The 20,165-nt window shown below is 34.7% G+C and overlaps 1 protein-coding gene across 2 annotated transcripts in view; it reads right to left on the bottom strand.

Moving 5' to 3' along the window:
* Positions 1–20,165, bottom strand: part of LOC116851978 (trimeric intracellular cation channel type 1B.1) — a 179,486-nt gene that overhangs the window by 21,446 nt on the left and 137,875 nt on the right. For both annotated transcript variants that reach the window (XM_032831908.1, XM_032831907.1), the window contains one exon: positions 2,652–2,772. In XM_032831908.1, coding sequence (XP_032687799.1) covers positions 2,652–2,772 — 121 coding nt within the window. The remainder of the gene's footprint in view (positions 1–2,651; positions 2,773–20,165) is intronic.

Below are 20,165 nucleotides of genomic sequence, written 5' to 3'. Positions count from 1 at the left end.
ATATACAGGGTGCGGCGCCAAAATCCGGACAAAATTCAATTTGAAATTCTCGCCGTTCTATACCACTGGTAGATGTCGCGATTAGCGTTCAGATAGCTTGACGCATGTACTAAACCATCATAACCTCGAAACGTTGAAGTCGCAATGTTGAAACCAAGTGCGAAGTATAACCGAAGAGTCGCGATTATCGAAATTGTTTGCGCTGGGCGCTCGGCGACAGAAATCATTCGGTTCTTCGGGTACCCGAGATCAACTGTGTATGATGTCATCGCAAAGTACAATGAGTCGGAGAAGTCCAACGAAAGTTTTGCAACACCGGCGAGGAAAACCCACTCGAAGGAGCGCGTTGTCAGGACGCCCGACATCATTCAACGGGCTCAGGAGCTGATTTTTGAGAATCCAGGGCAATCGATCCGAAAATTGTCGTCGGTTGTTGGTGTGAGCGAGATAACTATGCGTCGAATCGTCGAGGAGGACCTCCGCTACAAGTCTTACACAATTAAAGTGAGACAGATGCTTTCTGAAGCCGCCAGGACAAAGCGAGTTGAACGCTGCAACTTGCTTTTGTGTTCCTTAAGAAACAATGCTTCCAGACGACTCAGGTTTTTTTCTGATGAGAAAATTTTTACTGTGGATGCGAAAATCAATCGAAGGAATGACCGCTGGCTCACCCACGACCCTGAAGATGTCCCTATTGTTGCAAGAACGAAATTTCCGGCGAATGTTCACGTGCTAGATGTTGTATCCAGTGAGAGTGATGTCATGCCACCACATTTATTTAACAGAGGGGAAAATATCACAAAAGAAGTTTATTTGCGTGTTCTGACAAATGTAGTGAAGCCGTGGATGGAAACTGTGTCGTCTGGAAAGCTATATGTTTTCCAGCAGAACGGTGCGCCCGCTCACATAAGTCATTTGGTGCAAAATTGGTTGTCGGACAACGTCGACATGTTTTGGTCGAAAGAATTCTGGCCTCCCAACAACCCAGATTTGAATCCTTTGGACTTCTATGTATGGAGCGTAGTTGAAAGGGTCACGAACAAATCCAGACATCCAAACGTCGCATCATTGAGAACCGCTATTGAAGCGGCATTCACCGATATGGACCGTGACACATTAAAGCGCGCCTGCGCACGCTTCAGACCGAGAATGGAGGCGGTCATTCAAGCAAACGGGGGATATATATTGAGTAAATGTGTTCTTTATGGCCTTACAAACAATGTGGTTAAAAAAATTTTTGTAAACTTTTTCGTTTTTGCAATAAAAAATATGTTTGGAAAAAATGTATAATTTGTCCGGATTTTGGCGCCGCACCCTGTACACACACATATGTATAGATATATATAATATATAGTGTGTAATATTATATATTGAAATGTATTATTATTATTATCGTCCTTATTTATTGAAATTTTGATTATATATTCTGTATACCAGTACTAATCGCCTATTATTATGAGCAATTTCGATGAGTATATGTTGTGTATATTATCGAGTAAGTTAGACGGCTACGAATGGCGTTACGATTATATGGAGATGTTTCCACCTATTTTTCAACAAGTTCGTATGTCGGAAAATCATATTATTATATATGGTTGAATTCGACATAAAATATACTTTTCTTTGGTAGACACAAAATTTTAAAATTATAAAAAAATTGTTGAGTGGTGAGGGTATGTTAGCAATTATTACATTTTTCAAATATCTGATTTTGTCATTGTAAAATACTTCTAAAACCATTTAATTTTTGTCGATAAAATTTTTTTCTACCTCTTATACTATTGACGAAACATGCTCCTAAAGAAAAAAATCGATTTTTTTCAAAGGAATGTTTTACCCCCTAAAAGTCCGCCTGGGCACGTATAAAAAATACGTGTCTTCTCTTTTAGTCTAAATTACAAAATATTTCAAGCTTATCCAAATCGAAGGTAACTACTTACGGAGTTCCTTGTAAATATTAGTGAAAGTCCTTAATACGGTGAGGAGGCAATTTATTAAATGGACATACAAAAAGTCACCAAACACGTTTCGGTCTCTGATCCTCAATTCTCAATTCTCAGTGGTGAAAAAAAAAAATTGTCATAAAAAGATAATACATTGGTCAGTTATTGAAATGGTCCAAAGAAAAAACGCAAGTCAAAGAAAATAAATAATTGCAGACAGAAGTCGGAGAAAATAAATAAATAAATAATTAAGACCTCAAAAATCTTTAGAGACAAAGCGACCTGTAGTGGAAAAAGTCCGTGTTAGTAGCCCAATTGCAAATTCCGTCACTCATAAATGCACTTAGTAGAGTGCCGTGTTGGTCGAGTCTAAATATCAAAATACTATAAAGAATAACAAAATAATTGCAAAGGAAATCAGGGCAAAATACACAAAAAGTTACCTAAGTGTCTCCGAGGAAAGATCAATTTTCAAAGATAAAGTCTCAACATCGAGCAAATATCGTTAAGCTGATACCTCTGAATGCCAGCAACGATACAATTCCTGTGTTTATATTTAGATCGCGGAAGAGCATAACAACTAAGTAAAAATTTATTTTCGATGAAAACCAGAGACAAAAAAACCTACACGCATCCGAACAACGCGTTCTTTATATAGGACACCCTGTGTGATATCTAAAACGAGAAATAAATAGATATAGACTTTACCTTGAAGTAGACGAAAAAGATGACAATGCCAAAGTACACGAGAGCATGAGGTGCAGAAATAAGGTCAGTCTTTTTATCTAGTACAAAAATAATCGATGCAACCATTGATGCTTTTGTAGGACTGTAAAAAATAAAATTATTACTTATGCATAAATTTGTTTATCTATCAAAAATATAATCATATGTCTAATAATATAATTTCTTTTTACCCTCATATATAAGATTTTTCACAACATGTGCGATTCACTGCCGAGATAGATTTATGACTCAATAATATTCAATAAAGTTCAAATAGTCTGTGATGTGGCGATGTGTCATAAGGATATACTGTTTCTAATAAGAGAAGTAAGATTAGCGGGCATTAACATCCACTTATGTGTGTGTAAAATTTTAAATTTAATTAAATTTTAATTTTCAAATCTCCCACGAGTGTGATAATTAAGAAAGTAACAGAAAAGCAGCAATGTATGAAACAAGATGCTTGAAGCTGTCACGTCTATCAACAAGAAGACGAACGAGACTTTCCGTACTTTCTGTACTTAACACTTCATCGGCCGCTCGTGGTTGAACTTACTACGCACTCCCAACCGGCTTATTCGGGCGCAGATACATCGCTAACACCGGCTCGATTTTGATTATCCTGCGAGAATATAAGCGCATATTCCTACAGCTATGCAAATTTTAAATCAAAATTCGTGAGAGTGAAAGAACAAATAAGAAATCTATAACGAATAAAACGAATGAAGCTCGGACTCGATGACTAGCGAAGGGCAGAGGCTAACGTAGACGAAACCTGCAAATTGTAATGAACGCGACATGGCCAATAAAAAATCAGCAAAAGATGTAATATCTTGAATCGTAATAGCGTAAAAAAATAAAAGGAAGACTTAGCGTAAGAAAATAAAAGGAGGAAGAACTTAGAAAGAACTTGCTCGATATTCTATATAAATCAGATTTGATTCGATTATGCGTAGTTGAGGAAGCAAATATATCAAGCTTTGAGTGCGTGAAAAAAATGAGAAGTAGCGGAGGGGAGAAGTGGCGACAAAAAGTGGAAAGCTTCCCTAATGGAAAAAATTTGCTGAAAATACAATGAAATCGTTGAAAATATTAGGTATATAACTTAAAACCCTCTAGCGATAAATAGCTGTAGCTTTGACAATCGTCAACTGTAATGGCTGAACAAGGCATCATTTATAGTTTTGACCTCTGTCAATAATATTCAGTATATAAAAGTTTGTGTTTGTGACAACAACATAGTTATTTACTGCGAAAAAATGCCTGAATTTCAACTAAATAAGCATTATTTGCGCGAAGCTTTGCTTTTCTGTTTCAATTTCAAGAAAATTGCTGCTAAATCTCATCAAATGTTGAAGCTTATAGGGAACTTACTCTATCAGAAACAACTTGCAAGGAATAGTTCCGACGATTTAAACTTGATGATTTTGATACGAATAATAAAGAACGTCCAGGCTAGCAAAAAATAATAAATAAATAAATCAAAGATACAGAACTGCAAGCATTAGTTGATGAAAATCCATGTAAAACATTTGCAAAATCAAATCAACCTGCAAAAACGTTGAATGTTACTCAAGCAGCCATTTCTAAGCGTTTAAAAGCCATAGGAAAGGTATATAAGGAAGGAAGATGGGTGCTATATGAATTGAAAAAAAGAGACGTCGAAAGGCGAAAAACCATCTCCGAAATGCTGCTTGCCAGGCAAAAGAGAAAAGGGTTTTTGCATCGAATTGTGACTGGCGATGAAAAGTGGATCTATTTCGATAACCCTAAACGCCGAAAAACCATTTGCGACCCAATCATCGACATCGACGCCAAAACGCAATATTCATGAAAAAAAGGCGATGCTCTGTATTTGGTGGGACCAGAAGGGTGTGGTATGAGATACTGAAACCTGGTCAAACAGTCACAGGGAATTTCTACCAACAACAAATAATCCGTTTGAGCCGAGCATTGCGCAAAAACGACCAAAATATGAGATAAAATAGTTTAAAGTAATCTTGCTTCATGACAACACTCGACCTCACATCACTAAGGCTGTCAAGGGAACATTGGAAACACTTCGCTGGAAAGTGTTACCCCATGCGGCTTATTCACCAAACTGTGCCCCTTCCGACTACCACTCGTTTCGGTCGATGGCACATGCACTTGCAGAGGAACACTTTAATTCTTATGAAAGCGTCGAAAAATGGATCTCTAACTGGATAGCCTCTAAATATGAGTCGTTCTTTCGCCGTGAAATCCGCTTATTACCAGAAAGATGGGAAAAAATCATATCTAACGATGGCCAATACTTTGATTGATATATTTTTTTCAATTGTTTCTTAAATAAAGGCTTAATTTTTGCAAAAAAAGCGGGTTTCAAGTTATATACTTAATACAATAAAATCGTCGAAAAGAGAAATTAAAGTTATTGAAAGTTATTGAAAATATTTTATGATGAATCATGATTTTCATTATGAATTATTATGAAAAGTGTGACGAAATAATGAATTTTAAATGAATATTGATAAAAAGTAATGAAAACATTTTAAAATATTTTGAGATTATGAAATCTACTGGATTTTAATGAAAATTGAGTAAATTGTATTGAATCTTTGCTGAAATTTTGATGAAAAAAATTCGTGAAAATATTTCTCAATAATTTTCAAAATTTTTCTGAATTGCGCTGAACCTTTATGGAACAATAATAATTCATAATGAATTGTAAATAAGTACTTTATGCACATCATTTATTGATCAATGAAAAACTTCGTGAGAAAGTTTTAAATAAATAACGAAATCATGCTAAATTTTATTGATAATTGATGATGCTAATTAAAATTTAATTTTTTTATACAAGGTGTCCCACAAGTAGTAGAACACCCGTTAAGACTAGGTAGGAGATAAAATTTGGAACTGAAAGTTCCTCTTCCATTTTAGGATACAATAATTATTTAATGAGATATTAAGTAATTAAGTCTGCCAATCCCTTAGCGCCCAGAGTGAGCGCTTAGGGACGTAGGACGCCGTGAACCTCTCAGGGGCCTTACTTGTCCGTTTTTCTCTCTTTTTTGTACACACACACTAAAATCATTAACGATACTCAATCACTGACATGCAGAAAACATTCAAGTCACCTGCGCACTCGAAGGAAGCATACCATATATGCCCTCCCCCTCCGGCACATAAAATGCTAGCACTCCGCCCACTCGCACCAAAAATATTCAAATTATCCATGCACTCATAACCGCACACGAAAACACCCGTACACCAACGAGAAAGGTTACGTCGATTCGACGTCTACTAGACGTCTATATGAAACGTCTATCTACCATTTATGTCTAATCTAGATTAAGATCTATATCGACCTAAAAATGGTCCACATTTATGTGTCTAATAGACCGTCATTTCGACGTCTTATTGATGTCTAATAGACCGTCATTTCGACGTCGATCGATAAGTCATTTCTCACTGGGATATTCGACGTCGATTCAATCCCTTATAGAAATATCATACTAAAAATCATTGATAATTACTTATTTTCAGTATTAAAAATACTGGATAATAAGTAATTATCAATGATTCTTAGTATGATATTTTTATAAGGGATATCGAATAGACGTCTAGAAAGATTGTAAATAATCGACAAAATAAAATTCCGAAATTTTATCGAAAACTCTTTTAATGGTCAATATATTATGAATGGATTCTAAAACATTAAAATTTACTCAAAATAAAAGACACTTAAATTGCCATTTTTCTAGACGTGCATTTAGACTAGACGTAACTTAAACTTCTCCGACGTCGGTTAGACATCGAATCGACGTCTACGTTCTCGCTGGGCATCATCCCCACACATTGAAAACTTGCCATCCCCCTAGCCCCGGTCAGGCAACCATCCAAACATCTAGGTAGATGAGTGAGTAGATGTTTGGATGGGTGCCTGACCGGGGCTAGGAGGATGGCAAGTTTTCAATATGTGGGGATGATGTACGGGTGTTTTTGTGTGCGGTTATGAGTGCATGGATAATTTGAATGTTTTTGGTGCGAGTGGGCGGAGTGCTTGCATTTTATGTGCCGGAGGGGGAGGGCATATGTGGTATGCTTCCTTCGAGTGCACAGGTGACTTGAATGTTTTCTGCATATCAGTAGTTGAGTATCGTGAATGATTTTAGTGTGAGCATACAAAAAAGGGAGAAAAACGGACAAGTAGGGCCCCTGAGGGGCTCACGGCGTCGTACGTCCCTAAGCGCTCACTCTGGGCGCTAAGGGATTGGCAGACTTAATTAATTACTATCTCATTAACTAATTGTCGGATCCAAAAATGGAAAAGGAACTTTTAGTTTCAAATTGCACTCTCTACTTACCTCTAACCTTCTATCAGTTGTGGGACACCCTGTATATTAGGATATGAAAACTCTCTCTCATTGAAATGTCGATGAAAATTACCTAAATATATCAAACTTTATTGATATGTATTATATACTTCTATTATAATAAATATGGATATTTTCACTAAAATAATTCTTGTACTTTTTTAAATTTGTAATTATTTTTTTAAAGATACGCATACATTTAATTAAAGACTATCTTTATAAATAATATGAAATTTCATATTTCTTTTAATCTACATGCAAATATTACATATGTTAATTAACGATTGCTCTCGATGCAATATTGCTCTAAATGCAATATTAGATGAAAATTAACAATCGTATGAATTTGTAAGTTCGGGATTATAATAAAAAGATGTATGACCTAACGGATTATTTAGATTTGACTATCAGGAATGGAAAAGGCTAATAATTTCGGCAACTGACCCTTATAGAAATATCATACTAAGAATCATTGATAATTACTTATTATCCAGTATTTTTAATACTGAAAATAAGTAATTATCAATGATTCTTAGTATGATATTTCTATAAGGGGAGATCATTGGTTTCACACAACACGATTTATATGTGAACAATAAAGAAATATGAATACAGTACAATCGACTATTCCACTTATTAGTAATCTATAATCGACAACGACTAACGAACGAGAGTTCCCTGTTTAAGTATTTAAGTACGAAAGTGTTTAAGTACATGCGTACTTAAACCTTTTCGAAACTCTCCCTCCATCATTCCTTCCTTGCTCCATCTACGTTCAGACTCCTTGTTTGGTACTATGTCTCTGCTGTCGTCATGTCCGTCTTACAAATTTATGTTGAAACATAGTGAAGAAATCAGATTTCCACATATTTTAGTAAAATTCGATATATTTCAGTAATTTTCATCAACATTTCAATGAGAGAATTTTCATATTCTAATAGAAAAATAAAAAAATTAAATTTTTATTAGCATCATCAATTATCAGTGAAATTCAGCACGATTTCGTTACTTATTCAAAACTTTTTTACGAAGTTTTTCATTGATCAATAAATGAGGTACATAAAGTACTTATTTACAATTTATTATGAATTATTATTGTTTCATTAAGGTTCAGCGCAATTCAGCAAAATTTTGAATATTATTGAGAAATCCCAGTAAACACAATAACCCAGATAGCCAAACCTGTGCGAGATTTTACGAGAGTCAACAGTGTCTGTAGACAGAATGGCAACAGATTGTACGCAGAATCTGTTCTGACGACAGATTGGTGACAGATTGCGCGCAGAGCCTGTCGACAGACTCTGACGACAGACTAACGGCAGATTGTGTGCAGATTCTGTTTCCTAGATAGGCTATTTAATTCGATCAAGGGCCAATGTACGTTATTAAATGGGGCAGTTTCACATACGCACCATGTAAAACTGCTGCAGAGGAATCAAGATAATAATATTGTGCAATAATTGTACACATATACACAATAAAAAACAATGTTTACTTTTTAAAATTGTATTACACATTTTTTATAAAAAAGCAACAATAATAGAGAAATAACGAGTACAAGTATAGAATAGTACAACGGTTAAATGGCCATTTAAAGGCATATATATGCCATTCCTAGTAAAAATTGTTCTCATAATTTTTCATACAATTTCTCATATTATTATTTTTTTAATGTTATTATGTCATTAAATCTGAACGATGTAACCATCATGCAATAAGTACTGAAGGTAACAGCACCGAAGAAAATATTAGTCTCGCTATGTAAATAACTTTTACAGAACTTTTGTGATGGTTTATTTGAAAATATATCATGTTTCGACTTTGATAAAACTTAATACAATCTGAACGGGACGATCGACCAAATTAATTCGCAAAAGTACAGTATTTTATTAACATGATGGAAAAATATCACTATCTGCTGTTTTATTGCAGTACTTTTCTATACAGTCCTTGGTAGAAAATTAATTTCGAATTATCGTGCCGGTCTCTCTTACATTATTACGCTAAACGATTTCGTCTATATTTTGCGGTTTAAAAGACGAACAAACTTTAAGATTGTTCTTCCTTAAACTTTAATGGGGCAATACAAAGCACTTTTTATCAAATGAGGAATTGGCGTAGTGTCTAAGGCAACGGACGATTATCCAAAAAATGTCTTCGGTTTAAGTTCGAATCTTACCAGAAAAAATCTTAAAAATTATGAAAAAATAATATAGAAAAACTTTTTTTTCATTGTATTTTATGAATATTTATAAGAAAGCGCTTATTCTATGATTCTATGAGTAATTATGAAAAATTATGAGAAAATTTTCTACCAAAAATTTAATTGAAGAACCTACGAAACGAGAAGATCTGCACACAATTTGCCGCTAATCTGCCATCAGAATCTGTCGGCAGGCTCTGCGCGCAATTTGTCGCCAGTCTGTCGTCAGAGTCTGTTCAAGGCAGACCCTGTCAACAGTCTAGCGGCAGATTGGGGACGCAGATGTCTATGGATCTGTCGACAGATCCTGTCGATAGTCTAACGTCAGTCTGCGCGCAAATTGCTTACTGAGAATATAACAGTTACATCGTTGTAATATAATGGAATGTAACGTGCAATATAACATGTTTGTTACATGTAACATACACATTAGTTATAATTTTCCAATCATATGAAGTTGCCGTTATATAACAGAAATATAACGTGTTACTAAAATGTTATATAGCTGTTATATATATATTGCTGAAATGTTATATAGCTGGAATATAAATTATTATTTCCCAGCAATTATAAGCATTTAATTGTACTCAAAGATTACAAGCTAGATTATTAGCTATCACTCATATATTAATTAATTTGTAAAAGTATGCTCCTAAAAATATTATAATTATATATTTCGTATCAAAAATATTTTTAGTAAAGATAATATTAGGTGTACAACTTTGCTTCCACCGTTTTCCTTTAGATAGCTTTAGCGGTGAGTGGTGGTCGAAATAAATAGATCATAGACGTCATAAAATAAACTTGGGCATCTGTCAACATAACCCCATAGAAACATTAGTCGATTTATGTCTGCATCATAAAGTTATTCTCGATTGAAAATGTCAGTTTACGAGCCAAATTCTCGTCATTTGCGGGAGATTTTAATTTTCTGCTTCAATATGAAGAAATCTACGGCTAAGGTTTATCGAATGCTCTCAAATACTTATGGTGAGGCCGCTATTAGTGAAAGAACGTGTCGTGAGTGATTTCAATGCTTCAAGAACAGTGATTTTGACGTCGAAGACTGACATAGCGGTGGAAGAGAGAAGGTTTTCGAAGATGCAAAATTGGAGGCATTACTTGATCAAGACTTGTGTCAAAATCAAGAAGAATTGGCACGATCATTGGGAGTGACTCAACAAGCCATTTCAAAACGCCTCAAAGTCATGGGAATGATTCAGAAGCAAGGAAATTGGGTGCTGTACGAATTGAAACCGAGAGATGTTGAACGGCGTTTGTTTGCTTGTGAACAGCTGCTTGAAAGGCAAAGACGGAAGGGATTTCTGCATCGCATTGTGACTGGGGACGAAAAATGGGTTCATTACGATAACCTCAAGCGCAGAAAATCATGGGGAGTTCTCGGCCATGCTTCCATGTCGACGGCCAAACCGAATATTCACGGCTCCAAGGTCATGCTGTGTATTTGGTGGGACCAGCTCGGCGTAGTGTATTATGAGCTGTTAAAACCGACTGAAACAATCACAGGCGATCGGTATCGAACGCAATTGATGCGTTTGAGCCGAGCATTGAAAGACAAACGGCCGCAATACAACGAGAGACACGATAAAGTGATTTTGCAGCATGACAATGCTCGACCCCATGTTGCAAAAGTGGTCAAGACATACTTGGAAACATTGAAATAAGAAGTCCTACCCCACCCGCCGTATTCTCTACACGTTGCTCGCTCTGACTATCACTTGTTTCGATCAATGGCACACGGCTTGGCTGACTAGCACTTCCGGTCTTATAAAGAAGTAAAAAATTGGATCGATTCATGGATCGCCTCAAAAGATGACCAGTTTTTTCGACGCGGGATTCGTACGCTGCCCGAAAGTTGGGAGAAAGTAGTGGCCAGCGATAGATAATACTTTGAATCATAAATGTATAACTAGTTTTTTACAATAAAGCCTCGAATTTCGGAAAAAAAATGGCGGAAGCAAAGTTGTACACCTAATATATTATCAGAAATTTTGAAAACTTAAAAGTTGTCATATAGAAATAGTTTGTCAAATAAAAATATTACTACAAATATTTATTTTTTGTTTACCATAGATATTGTATAAAATATTTAGTCAATATTTTAATAATATTTTGAATAAGGATTTTGATATTTTTTATTTATGTACATAAAATATTTATATAATATTAAAAAAAATAGTTCGAAATAAATAGTTATGAATCTTTATAAATATTATCTTTATAAATATTATCTTTATAAATATTATGTGCTATCTGGGACGTAATTTCTTTTAAGAACATACAACTTATTATACATTATCAGAAATTTTGAAAACTTAAAAGTTGTCATATAGAAATAGTTTGTCATAATAATTAGAATTATCCAAAAATGGAATAACAAATTACAACTTTCCATAATGATTTTGTCATAATCAAAATCTGTTAAAAGATTACAATTGTTTACGATGTATTACAACGAACATTATACGTATAATTTAATACGTATAACATTATACGTATGATACATAATTCGTTGTAATACATCGTAAACAGTTGTAATCTTATAACAGATTTTGACTATTACAAAATCATTGTAGAAAGCTGTAATTTGTTTTTCCATTTTTTGATAATTCTAATTATTATGACAAACTATTTCTATATAACAACTTTTAAGTTTTCAAAATTTCTAATATGTATAATAAGTTGTATGTTCTTAAAAGAAATTACGTCCCAGATAGCACACAGTATTTATGATAAAGATTCATAACTATTCTATACTTATTATATTTCGATTTTTTTTTTTAATATTATATAAATATTTTATGTACATAAATAAAAAAATATCAAAATCCTTCTTCAAAATATTATTAAAATATTAACCAAATATTTTATACAATATCTAAGGTAAACAAAAAATAAATATGTGTAGTAATATTTTATAAATATTTTATGTATATAAGGAAAAATATATCAAAATCTTTATTTGAAATATTATTAAAATATAGGGAGGGTCCCGATTGTCTACAAATTAATTACCTACAGTATCGATTACTGACATTTAACTTATCCACATTTCATTTACACACAAAAATTATTGCCTACAGAACAATTACCTACAAGTTGTATTACGCACAAATAAAAAATTAAAAGCCGAACGCTCGTTTGCACACACGACACTGACGCACAAATCATATTGCACACATAATATTATTGCCTACAGTATGATTGTCTACATGCTCTATTGCGCACAAATAAAAATTAAGAGACGAATGCACGTTTGCGCACAAAAATTATTGCCTACAGTAAGATTACTTACAAGTTCTATTGTGCACAAATAAAAATTAAGAGACAAATGCACGTTTGCGCACAAAAATTATTGCCTACAATAAGATTGCTTACAAGTTCTATTGTGCACAAATAAAAAATTAAGAGACGGACGTACGTTTGCACACACCAAACTATTGCGCACAAGCCACATTGCGCATATAATATTATTGCCTACATTACGTTTACCAACAAGTTCTATTGCGCACAAATAAAAATTAAGAGACAAACGTTTGCACACAAAAATAATTGCCTACAGTACAATTGCCTACAAGCTCTATTGCGCACAAATAAAAATTAAGAGATGAACGTACGTTTAAAAAATTGATAATTATCCAGTTATACCGTCTATCTTTAGCTATGTAAGTAGGGGGCTTCGCCCTCCAGACCTCCCGTATCACGGTGGGGTGGGAGCTACAGTCTTTTGTGAGAAATTCACACTTTAGCTTAAGCACAAGAGACTATAGCCCCCACCCCCGTGATACGGGGGCTCTGGGAGGCGAAGCCCCCCAGTCACATAGCTAAAAATAGATGGTATGACAACGCGTCAATTGAGCCTATTTTCATTGAAATCGGAGGTGTTACCGCTAAACTAAATAATTACCATATTATGTGTGCAAACAAGCGTTCGGCTTTTAATTTTTTATTTGTGCGTAATAGAGCTTGTAGGCAATCGTACTGTAGGCAATTATTTTTGTGTGCAAACGTACGTTTATCTCTTAATTTTTATTTGTGCACAATAGAGCTTGTTGGCAATCTTACTGTAGGCAATAATTTTTGTATGCAAACGTGCATTCGTCTCTTAATTTTTATTTATGCGCAATAGAGCATGTAGACAATCATACTGTAGGCAATAATATTATGTGTGCAATGTGATTTGCGCAAGTGTCGTGCAAACGAGCGTTCGGCTTTTAATTTTTTATTTGTGCGTAATACAACTTGTAGGTAATTGTTCTGTAGGCAATAATTTTTGTATGCAAACGTGCATTCGTCTCTTAATTTTTATTTATGCGCAATAGAGCATGTAGACAATCATACTGTAGGCAATAATATTATGTGTGCAATGTGATTTGCGCAAGTGTCGTGCAAACGAGCGTTCGGCTTTTAATTTTTTATTTGTGCGTAATACAACTTGTAGGTAATTGTTCTGTAGGCAATAATTTTTGTATGCAAACGTGCATTCGTCTCTTAATTTTTATTTATGCGCAATAGAGCATGTAGACAATCATACTGTAGGCAATAATATTATGTGTGCAATGTGATTTGCGCAAGTGTCGTGCAAACGAGCGTTCGGCTTTTAATTTTTTATTTGTGCGTAATACAACTTGTAGGTAATTGTTCTGTAGGCAATAATTTTTGTATGCAAATGAAATGTGGATAAGTTGAATGTCAGCAATCAATACTATAGGCAATTAATTTTTAGGCAAACGGGCTCCTCCCAAAATATAGACTAAATATCTGAGACAATATGTATGATAAACAAAAAATAAATATTTCTAGTAATATTTTGTAAATATTTCTATAAATATTATACATGAAAAAATAAATGTAATTATTTACAATTATTAAATTAATGAATAAATAAGAAAATCGAAATTTAAATTTTGGTAAAGTACATTGAAATAAAATTCATTAAATTAAATAAATATAATAAGTATAAATATAATAAATATAATAAATATAATAAATATAAATATATTTTGTTAAATATAATATCTTAACGTAAAAAAATATTTGCTAAATTTTAAAAAACATGCAATAAATACAAAGTAATATTTTTGTAAATTTGTAAAATAAGCTGTAAATTAATGAATTTCTAGATAAAAAAATAATTTCTTTCATTTAAAATATCTATATATAAGAATAAACAAAAGATTTTCTTACAAAAAAATTAGTTTTTTAAAATGTAAAAACTGTGTTTCAGTAAATATTTGCTTGTTTTAAAAGTAAATGAAATACAAATAGATAATTTTAAATAGATAATCTAAATAAATTATTTCCTAATATTAAAAATATCTTTTTGGTGTTTCAAATTAAAATTTCTTTTACTATCAGAAAGCAATTTATTTAAATTTACTAAATGATTTATGTTCGAGATTGCCAAAAACAGTCTCGAAAAATCGGCCGAATGTTCTAGAACATTCAGTCGAGCAAGTCTCTTAGCGACAACCAAGCGACCCCCCGCGCGAAGCCGCTTTTTTCGCGCTAACGTTCGCTCGCTTGTCGCGGTTGCCAAGACAACCATTCGGCCAAACAAATAAAACATTAGCGCGAGTCTACTCTCACGTTAGATCGCCGATGTCGCCAAGCGGTCCATATAAGGCATTTTTCTCGCAGCGAGCGAGCCGCTTGACAATCGCAACCAATAAGCGATCGCTCTGTCGTCAAGAGCTTTTTCGTTAAAAGCTCTCCTCGCCGTCATCGGGACGCAATCCCGCTCATAACGTTGTGAACGTCGCGTGCGCTCTGTCAGGTCGATCAGCTGTTCTCTCAGCGCGCCGGAGCAGCCGTTTGCTCTGTACATCGCGACCGTTCGGTTTATCGCTCGTACTTTAAGCTGGCCATCCAGTATCGCCAGCGACGATTCATGTGTACAAGTACGCGTGCAGCTTCGCATTTTTCGGTTCTCTAGCGAGGCTTCTCGAGCGCCGGAGATTTCTCTCAATCTCTCGGGCCGGCTCTCGCCTCGCTCTCTCATAGCCGGTCAGGCTGTACTCCTCGCAACCGTCGTCTCGTAAAAGCGACCGCGCTCAACAGCTCCGCATCTTGGTCAGCGTCGAAACTGCGTCAACTACCGCTGACCATCGACGAGCTATCGCGCACCTCATAGTTGTTTATCACTGTTGGTGCATTGCTCTCGCAAGGACGCTGGATCGACGGCCGCGAACACGGGTGCCTGGGACGCGGAAGATTTCCGTCGCTCGCGCTCAAGATCTCCGTACGCGAAGCGCCTCCGCCGCGCGCAACAAGATCTCCGTCGCGCTCGGCCGCCCCAGCCGTCGGCACCAAGAAGATCTCCGTCGCGCTCGGCCGCCCCATCCGTCGGCACCAAGAAGATCTCCGTCATCCTGCTGTTACCGTCGATCCTCGCTTGCGATCAATTATCGTTTTTGGTGTAGTTAAATAAAGAAGTGATGGTGAGTTAACTGCCTTGTGTCATCCGGCGATCTCCTAACACCTCACCGCGCCTAGCGCTAGGCGAGATCAGCGCGCCCGTCCGCTCGCCGACGGGAACTTCTTCCGTCGGATCCGCGACAATTTATTTGTATTTTACTTACTTTTAAAACAAGTAAATATTTTTTAAATATACTTTTTGCATACTTTTTAAATATACTTTTTACATTTAAAAGAATCTATTCTCTTCTTTTAAATAAATAATTTGTTTTCGTATATAGATATACCATATATATACAATACGAAGCATCATTTAGTCAAAGTAACAGTGATGCAGTAAGTAATACGACTTAAGAACCAGAGGTCCTAGGTTCGAATCTTAGCAACGGTAAGCAAATTTTCGAAGTACAATTTAAATTGAATAAAGTAGCGTGTGAAACAATAAAGTGAAAATTTTAAGAAAAATTCAGAAAAAAGAAAAATATATAAAAGTATATATTTTTATATTTTTATAATATTTATTATAAATATTTATAATCTATTGAATCTAAGGTCACAAAAGTATTTATGAAATGTTTTGATAAATATTTATAAAATATTAAAATAAATCTTATAAATATTTTGTAAATGTGTTATAAATATTTTAAATATAAATGTGTTATAAATATTCTAAATATAAATGTGTTAAATAATTAAAATGTATAAATATTTTAAATATAAATGTGTTATAAATCTTATGAATATTTTGTAAATGTGTTATAAATATTTTGTGCTATCTGGAGCGTAACCACAACTTTACATTACGTGTAATAAAGCATAATTTCTACATCATGTTCATCTACAACAAATAAAGAAAATGTCCGAAATCGCGCATTTTCTCGTGAATAGTTGTAATCTTAACATGATTTGACATTAAAACTTTTCCTTTCATGTAGTATCTCCAATTTAGTTGTAGTTTTCGCGTATTTTTTGTCGTAATTAGTTGTAGTTTGGCGGAGTGGTTACATAAAAAGTTGTAGAATTTTTTCCGCCAGGGAATACGTGGATGGACATTTATCCACGAAATATTGATATAGATGCAACGTTGATTTGTCCTCGATAAATCGAGGTATCTCATCTTCGAAATATCCACGTAGATTTCACGTTCACCATATCCCGACAAAAACAGATACGTTGTATCCACATCGAATCCACGTAATTTACGTGAACTACGTTGATGGACATATCCATGAAATATCGATATATTGTAGATGCAACGTTTATTTATCCTCGATAAATCGAGGTATTTCATCTTCAACGTAAATTTCACATTAGCCACATTCCCATGCCCAAATAGAACAAACGAACGCAATGAGTAGCCAAAATGAGTAGAAAAATGATTGTGATTGAAAAATGAATTTTTCAGTCATTTTCTCATTTTAACATTATTTTGACGTCAACGTAATTTGATGTTCGATCTGGGCAATACAGCTTTTATTATAATAGAAGAGCATTTTAATTGCGCAAGTTGCAATTGACTACAACTACAGATTATATTGGCTACAGATTATAATGATTTATTACACTATAGATTTAATAATTCATCAAATCATGTTATGCCCATCCACATAGTCCACGTAAATTACGTAAATTCGACGTGTATATAACGTAATAAAAAAAATTTTACTATAAAAATTTTAAGACCGAAGTGGAATGTGCGGTGTTTTGTAGACCTCACTTCACTAGTTAAGGTTTAAATTAACAATAAAAGTACGAAAAATATAATTTTTATTAAAATTAAATCATATTATAAAAAAATTATATTACTGCGTTAATTGCAACATATATAGACAAAATATAAGACGTTTATATCGATCAAAGAAGTGGTATAGTGTTTAAAGCAATAGGCTCATGATCTAAAGGTGCCTCAAGTCCAGGTTCGAATCCCAGTGTTAGTGAGAATTTTTAAGTGTGATATAACATTTGGAATCAAGTAATATTAAATTTCAAATAAAGTTAGCAAACGCTGACTAGCTTTTTTATTTCAACCAATTTGCCAATATTTGTAAGAAAGTGAAACTGTTTGCACTTTCTTCCTTGTACATTCTATGAATATTCCGGAATATTCTTGGAATGTTAATTTTAGATTCTAAGAACATTTTATAAATATTCCAGGAATATTTAGCTTTTACTGGGAAAATGCCCATCCACGTGATTCATATAAATTACGTAGATTCGACGTGGATATCTGTTTTCTTTTCCATGTGGATTCTAGTACCGTTTTCGAGCTAATAATCCACTCAATGTTCCACGTGGATGTCGACGGGAGCGGTGCACTTGGACACAGCCAATCACAGCACCGTGTGATTAGAGACATTTGTAGAGTCCCTTGGAACAGCGACTTGTGATTGGACTGTGTCCAATTGCCCCGTGTCCAATTGATATACACCCGATGTCGACGTCAATGATCCACGTGATAACGACGTGAATTCCACGTATCTGTTTTTGTCGGGTTTGCAGAGATAAACACGCGTTTGTTCAGAGCGATTCGAGACTTTTCGTAATTAATGGCTTGTGCGCATTGACGGAGCGTGGATGCTTGAGTGTGTTCAAATCCTGTTGAACTTTCTTCTGGATGTGAATAAAGAAAGGATAATACAAATAGAGAAATAATTAATGGATCGTGTCATCTGTGTTATAGACAAATTATAAAAAACGCAGAAAAACACAAAAATCTTGTTCGCAATGCCAAAAACCTGCGTGTGATGAGTATGCTATAACAATTACAAAGTGTGTAGAATATAATAAATAAATAACTATTACTGTATTTATTTATAAAAACCTTCGCGCACGCGCGTTTTTACTTATTTTATAAGCCCTTTCATTAATTTATTTAATAACTGCACATAAATAATATATTTCTACTAATGGGCACCCGGGTATCCTGGTTATGGTCGAGGCGTATATGAATTTTAATACAATATTTTTTAAATTTCTGTTTTTAAAAAATTAAAGTAAATGCACCTATCGATAGTAAAAAGATCAAATCACGACGTTTCAAACAGGATTGAAAAAATTTTGAAAGAAAAAAAATTTTCCAAGAAACTATTTAAGTGGGCACCCAGGTACTCAGTTGTGGACACACAACCGAGTTAAATAGAAACATATATTTTTTATTACGGAATTTTATTTCGCGTAAAGAAACAAACAACTTTTGTTTGAAGACATTTTTTACACGACCCTTATTTTCTAAGATATTTACGAAAATATTATGGATATTTATGAAAATATCCATAAAATTATTGGTTTCAATAATTTTTTACTGGAATTCTATAAACTTTATCGAAAAATATTAGGTGGGTAAACTTAGATCCTGCGGTTTTTTTGTTTAAAAAACTCATTTATTTCAACATCAAAAGCAAAAAATACATCAATCAAAGTATTTTCCCTCGCTAGCTATACATTTTTCCCATCTTTCGGGCAACGCGTAGATTCCGCGACGATAGAACGATTGGTCTTTTGATGCAATCCATTCGTCGATCCATTTTCGCACATCCTCGTAATTTCTGAAGTGTGTATCCACCAAGCCGTGCTGCATCGACCGGAACAAGTAATAGTCCGAAGGAGCTAAGTCTGGTGAATACGCTGGGTGCGGGAGAACTTCCCACTCGAGCTGCATCAGTGTTTCTTTGACGGCTTTGGCAACGTGTGGTCGAGCGTTGTCGTGCAAAAGCATGACTTTACGTCGATTGCTGGCTACTGCTGGCCTTTTTTCCAACAATGCTTCATTCAGACGGTTTAATTGTGATTGATATCGATCCCCCGTGATACTTTCGTTCGGTCTGAGTAGCTCATAATAAACGACGCCGTGCATATCCCACCAAATGCAAAGCATTGCTTTGTGGCCATGAATATTTCTCTTTGGTGTGGATGTCGATGGTTGGCCAGGGTCTACCCATGATTTTCTTCGTTTAGGATTATCGAAGTATATCCATTTTTCATCGCCAGTCACTATGCGCCACAAAAAACTCTTCTTTTTCTGCCTGGCGAGCAGAGAAATAGAGATTCGCAATGGCATTTGCGGTTAAATTGCGGTTAATTCGTGTGGTACCCATTTTCCCTCCTTTTGAATTTTTCCCATTGCATGTAGACGTTTGGAAACAGCCATCGGAGTAACATTTAATGCTGCAGACAATTCTTGGAGCGTTTGAGTAGAGTTTTCGTCCAATAATGCCTGCAAATCGGTGTCTTCAAACTTTTTCGGTTGGCCTGAGCGTTCTTTATCATTGACATCAAAATCACCACTCTTAAATCGCTGAAACCATACTTGGCATGTTCTTTCCGATGGAGCATAATTGCCATAAGCTTCGAAAAGCAATTTATGAGCTGCAGCTGCAGTTTTTTTCAAGTCAAAGTAATGAAGCAGCACATGTCGAAAAAACAACTTATCACGTTCCATATTTAATCAAAAGAAAAAATAGCACTACTCGCTTAAATGAATCTTTTCGCACTGAACTT

Source organism: Odontomachus brunneus, unplaced genomic scaffold (genome assembly GCF_010583005.1).
Source record: "Odontomachus brunneus isolate Ranch 3 - 2012 unplaced genomic scaffold, Obru_v1 Obru_scaffold_198, whole genome shotgun sequence".
Classification (NCBI taxonomy): Eukaryota; Metazoa; Arthropoda; class Insecta; order Hymenoptera; family Formicidae; genus Odontomachus; species Odontomachus brunneus.
Note: the sequence above shows the minus strand (reverse complement) of the source record. Positions and strands in the feature narration are given on the sequence as shown.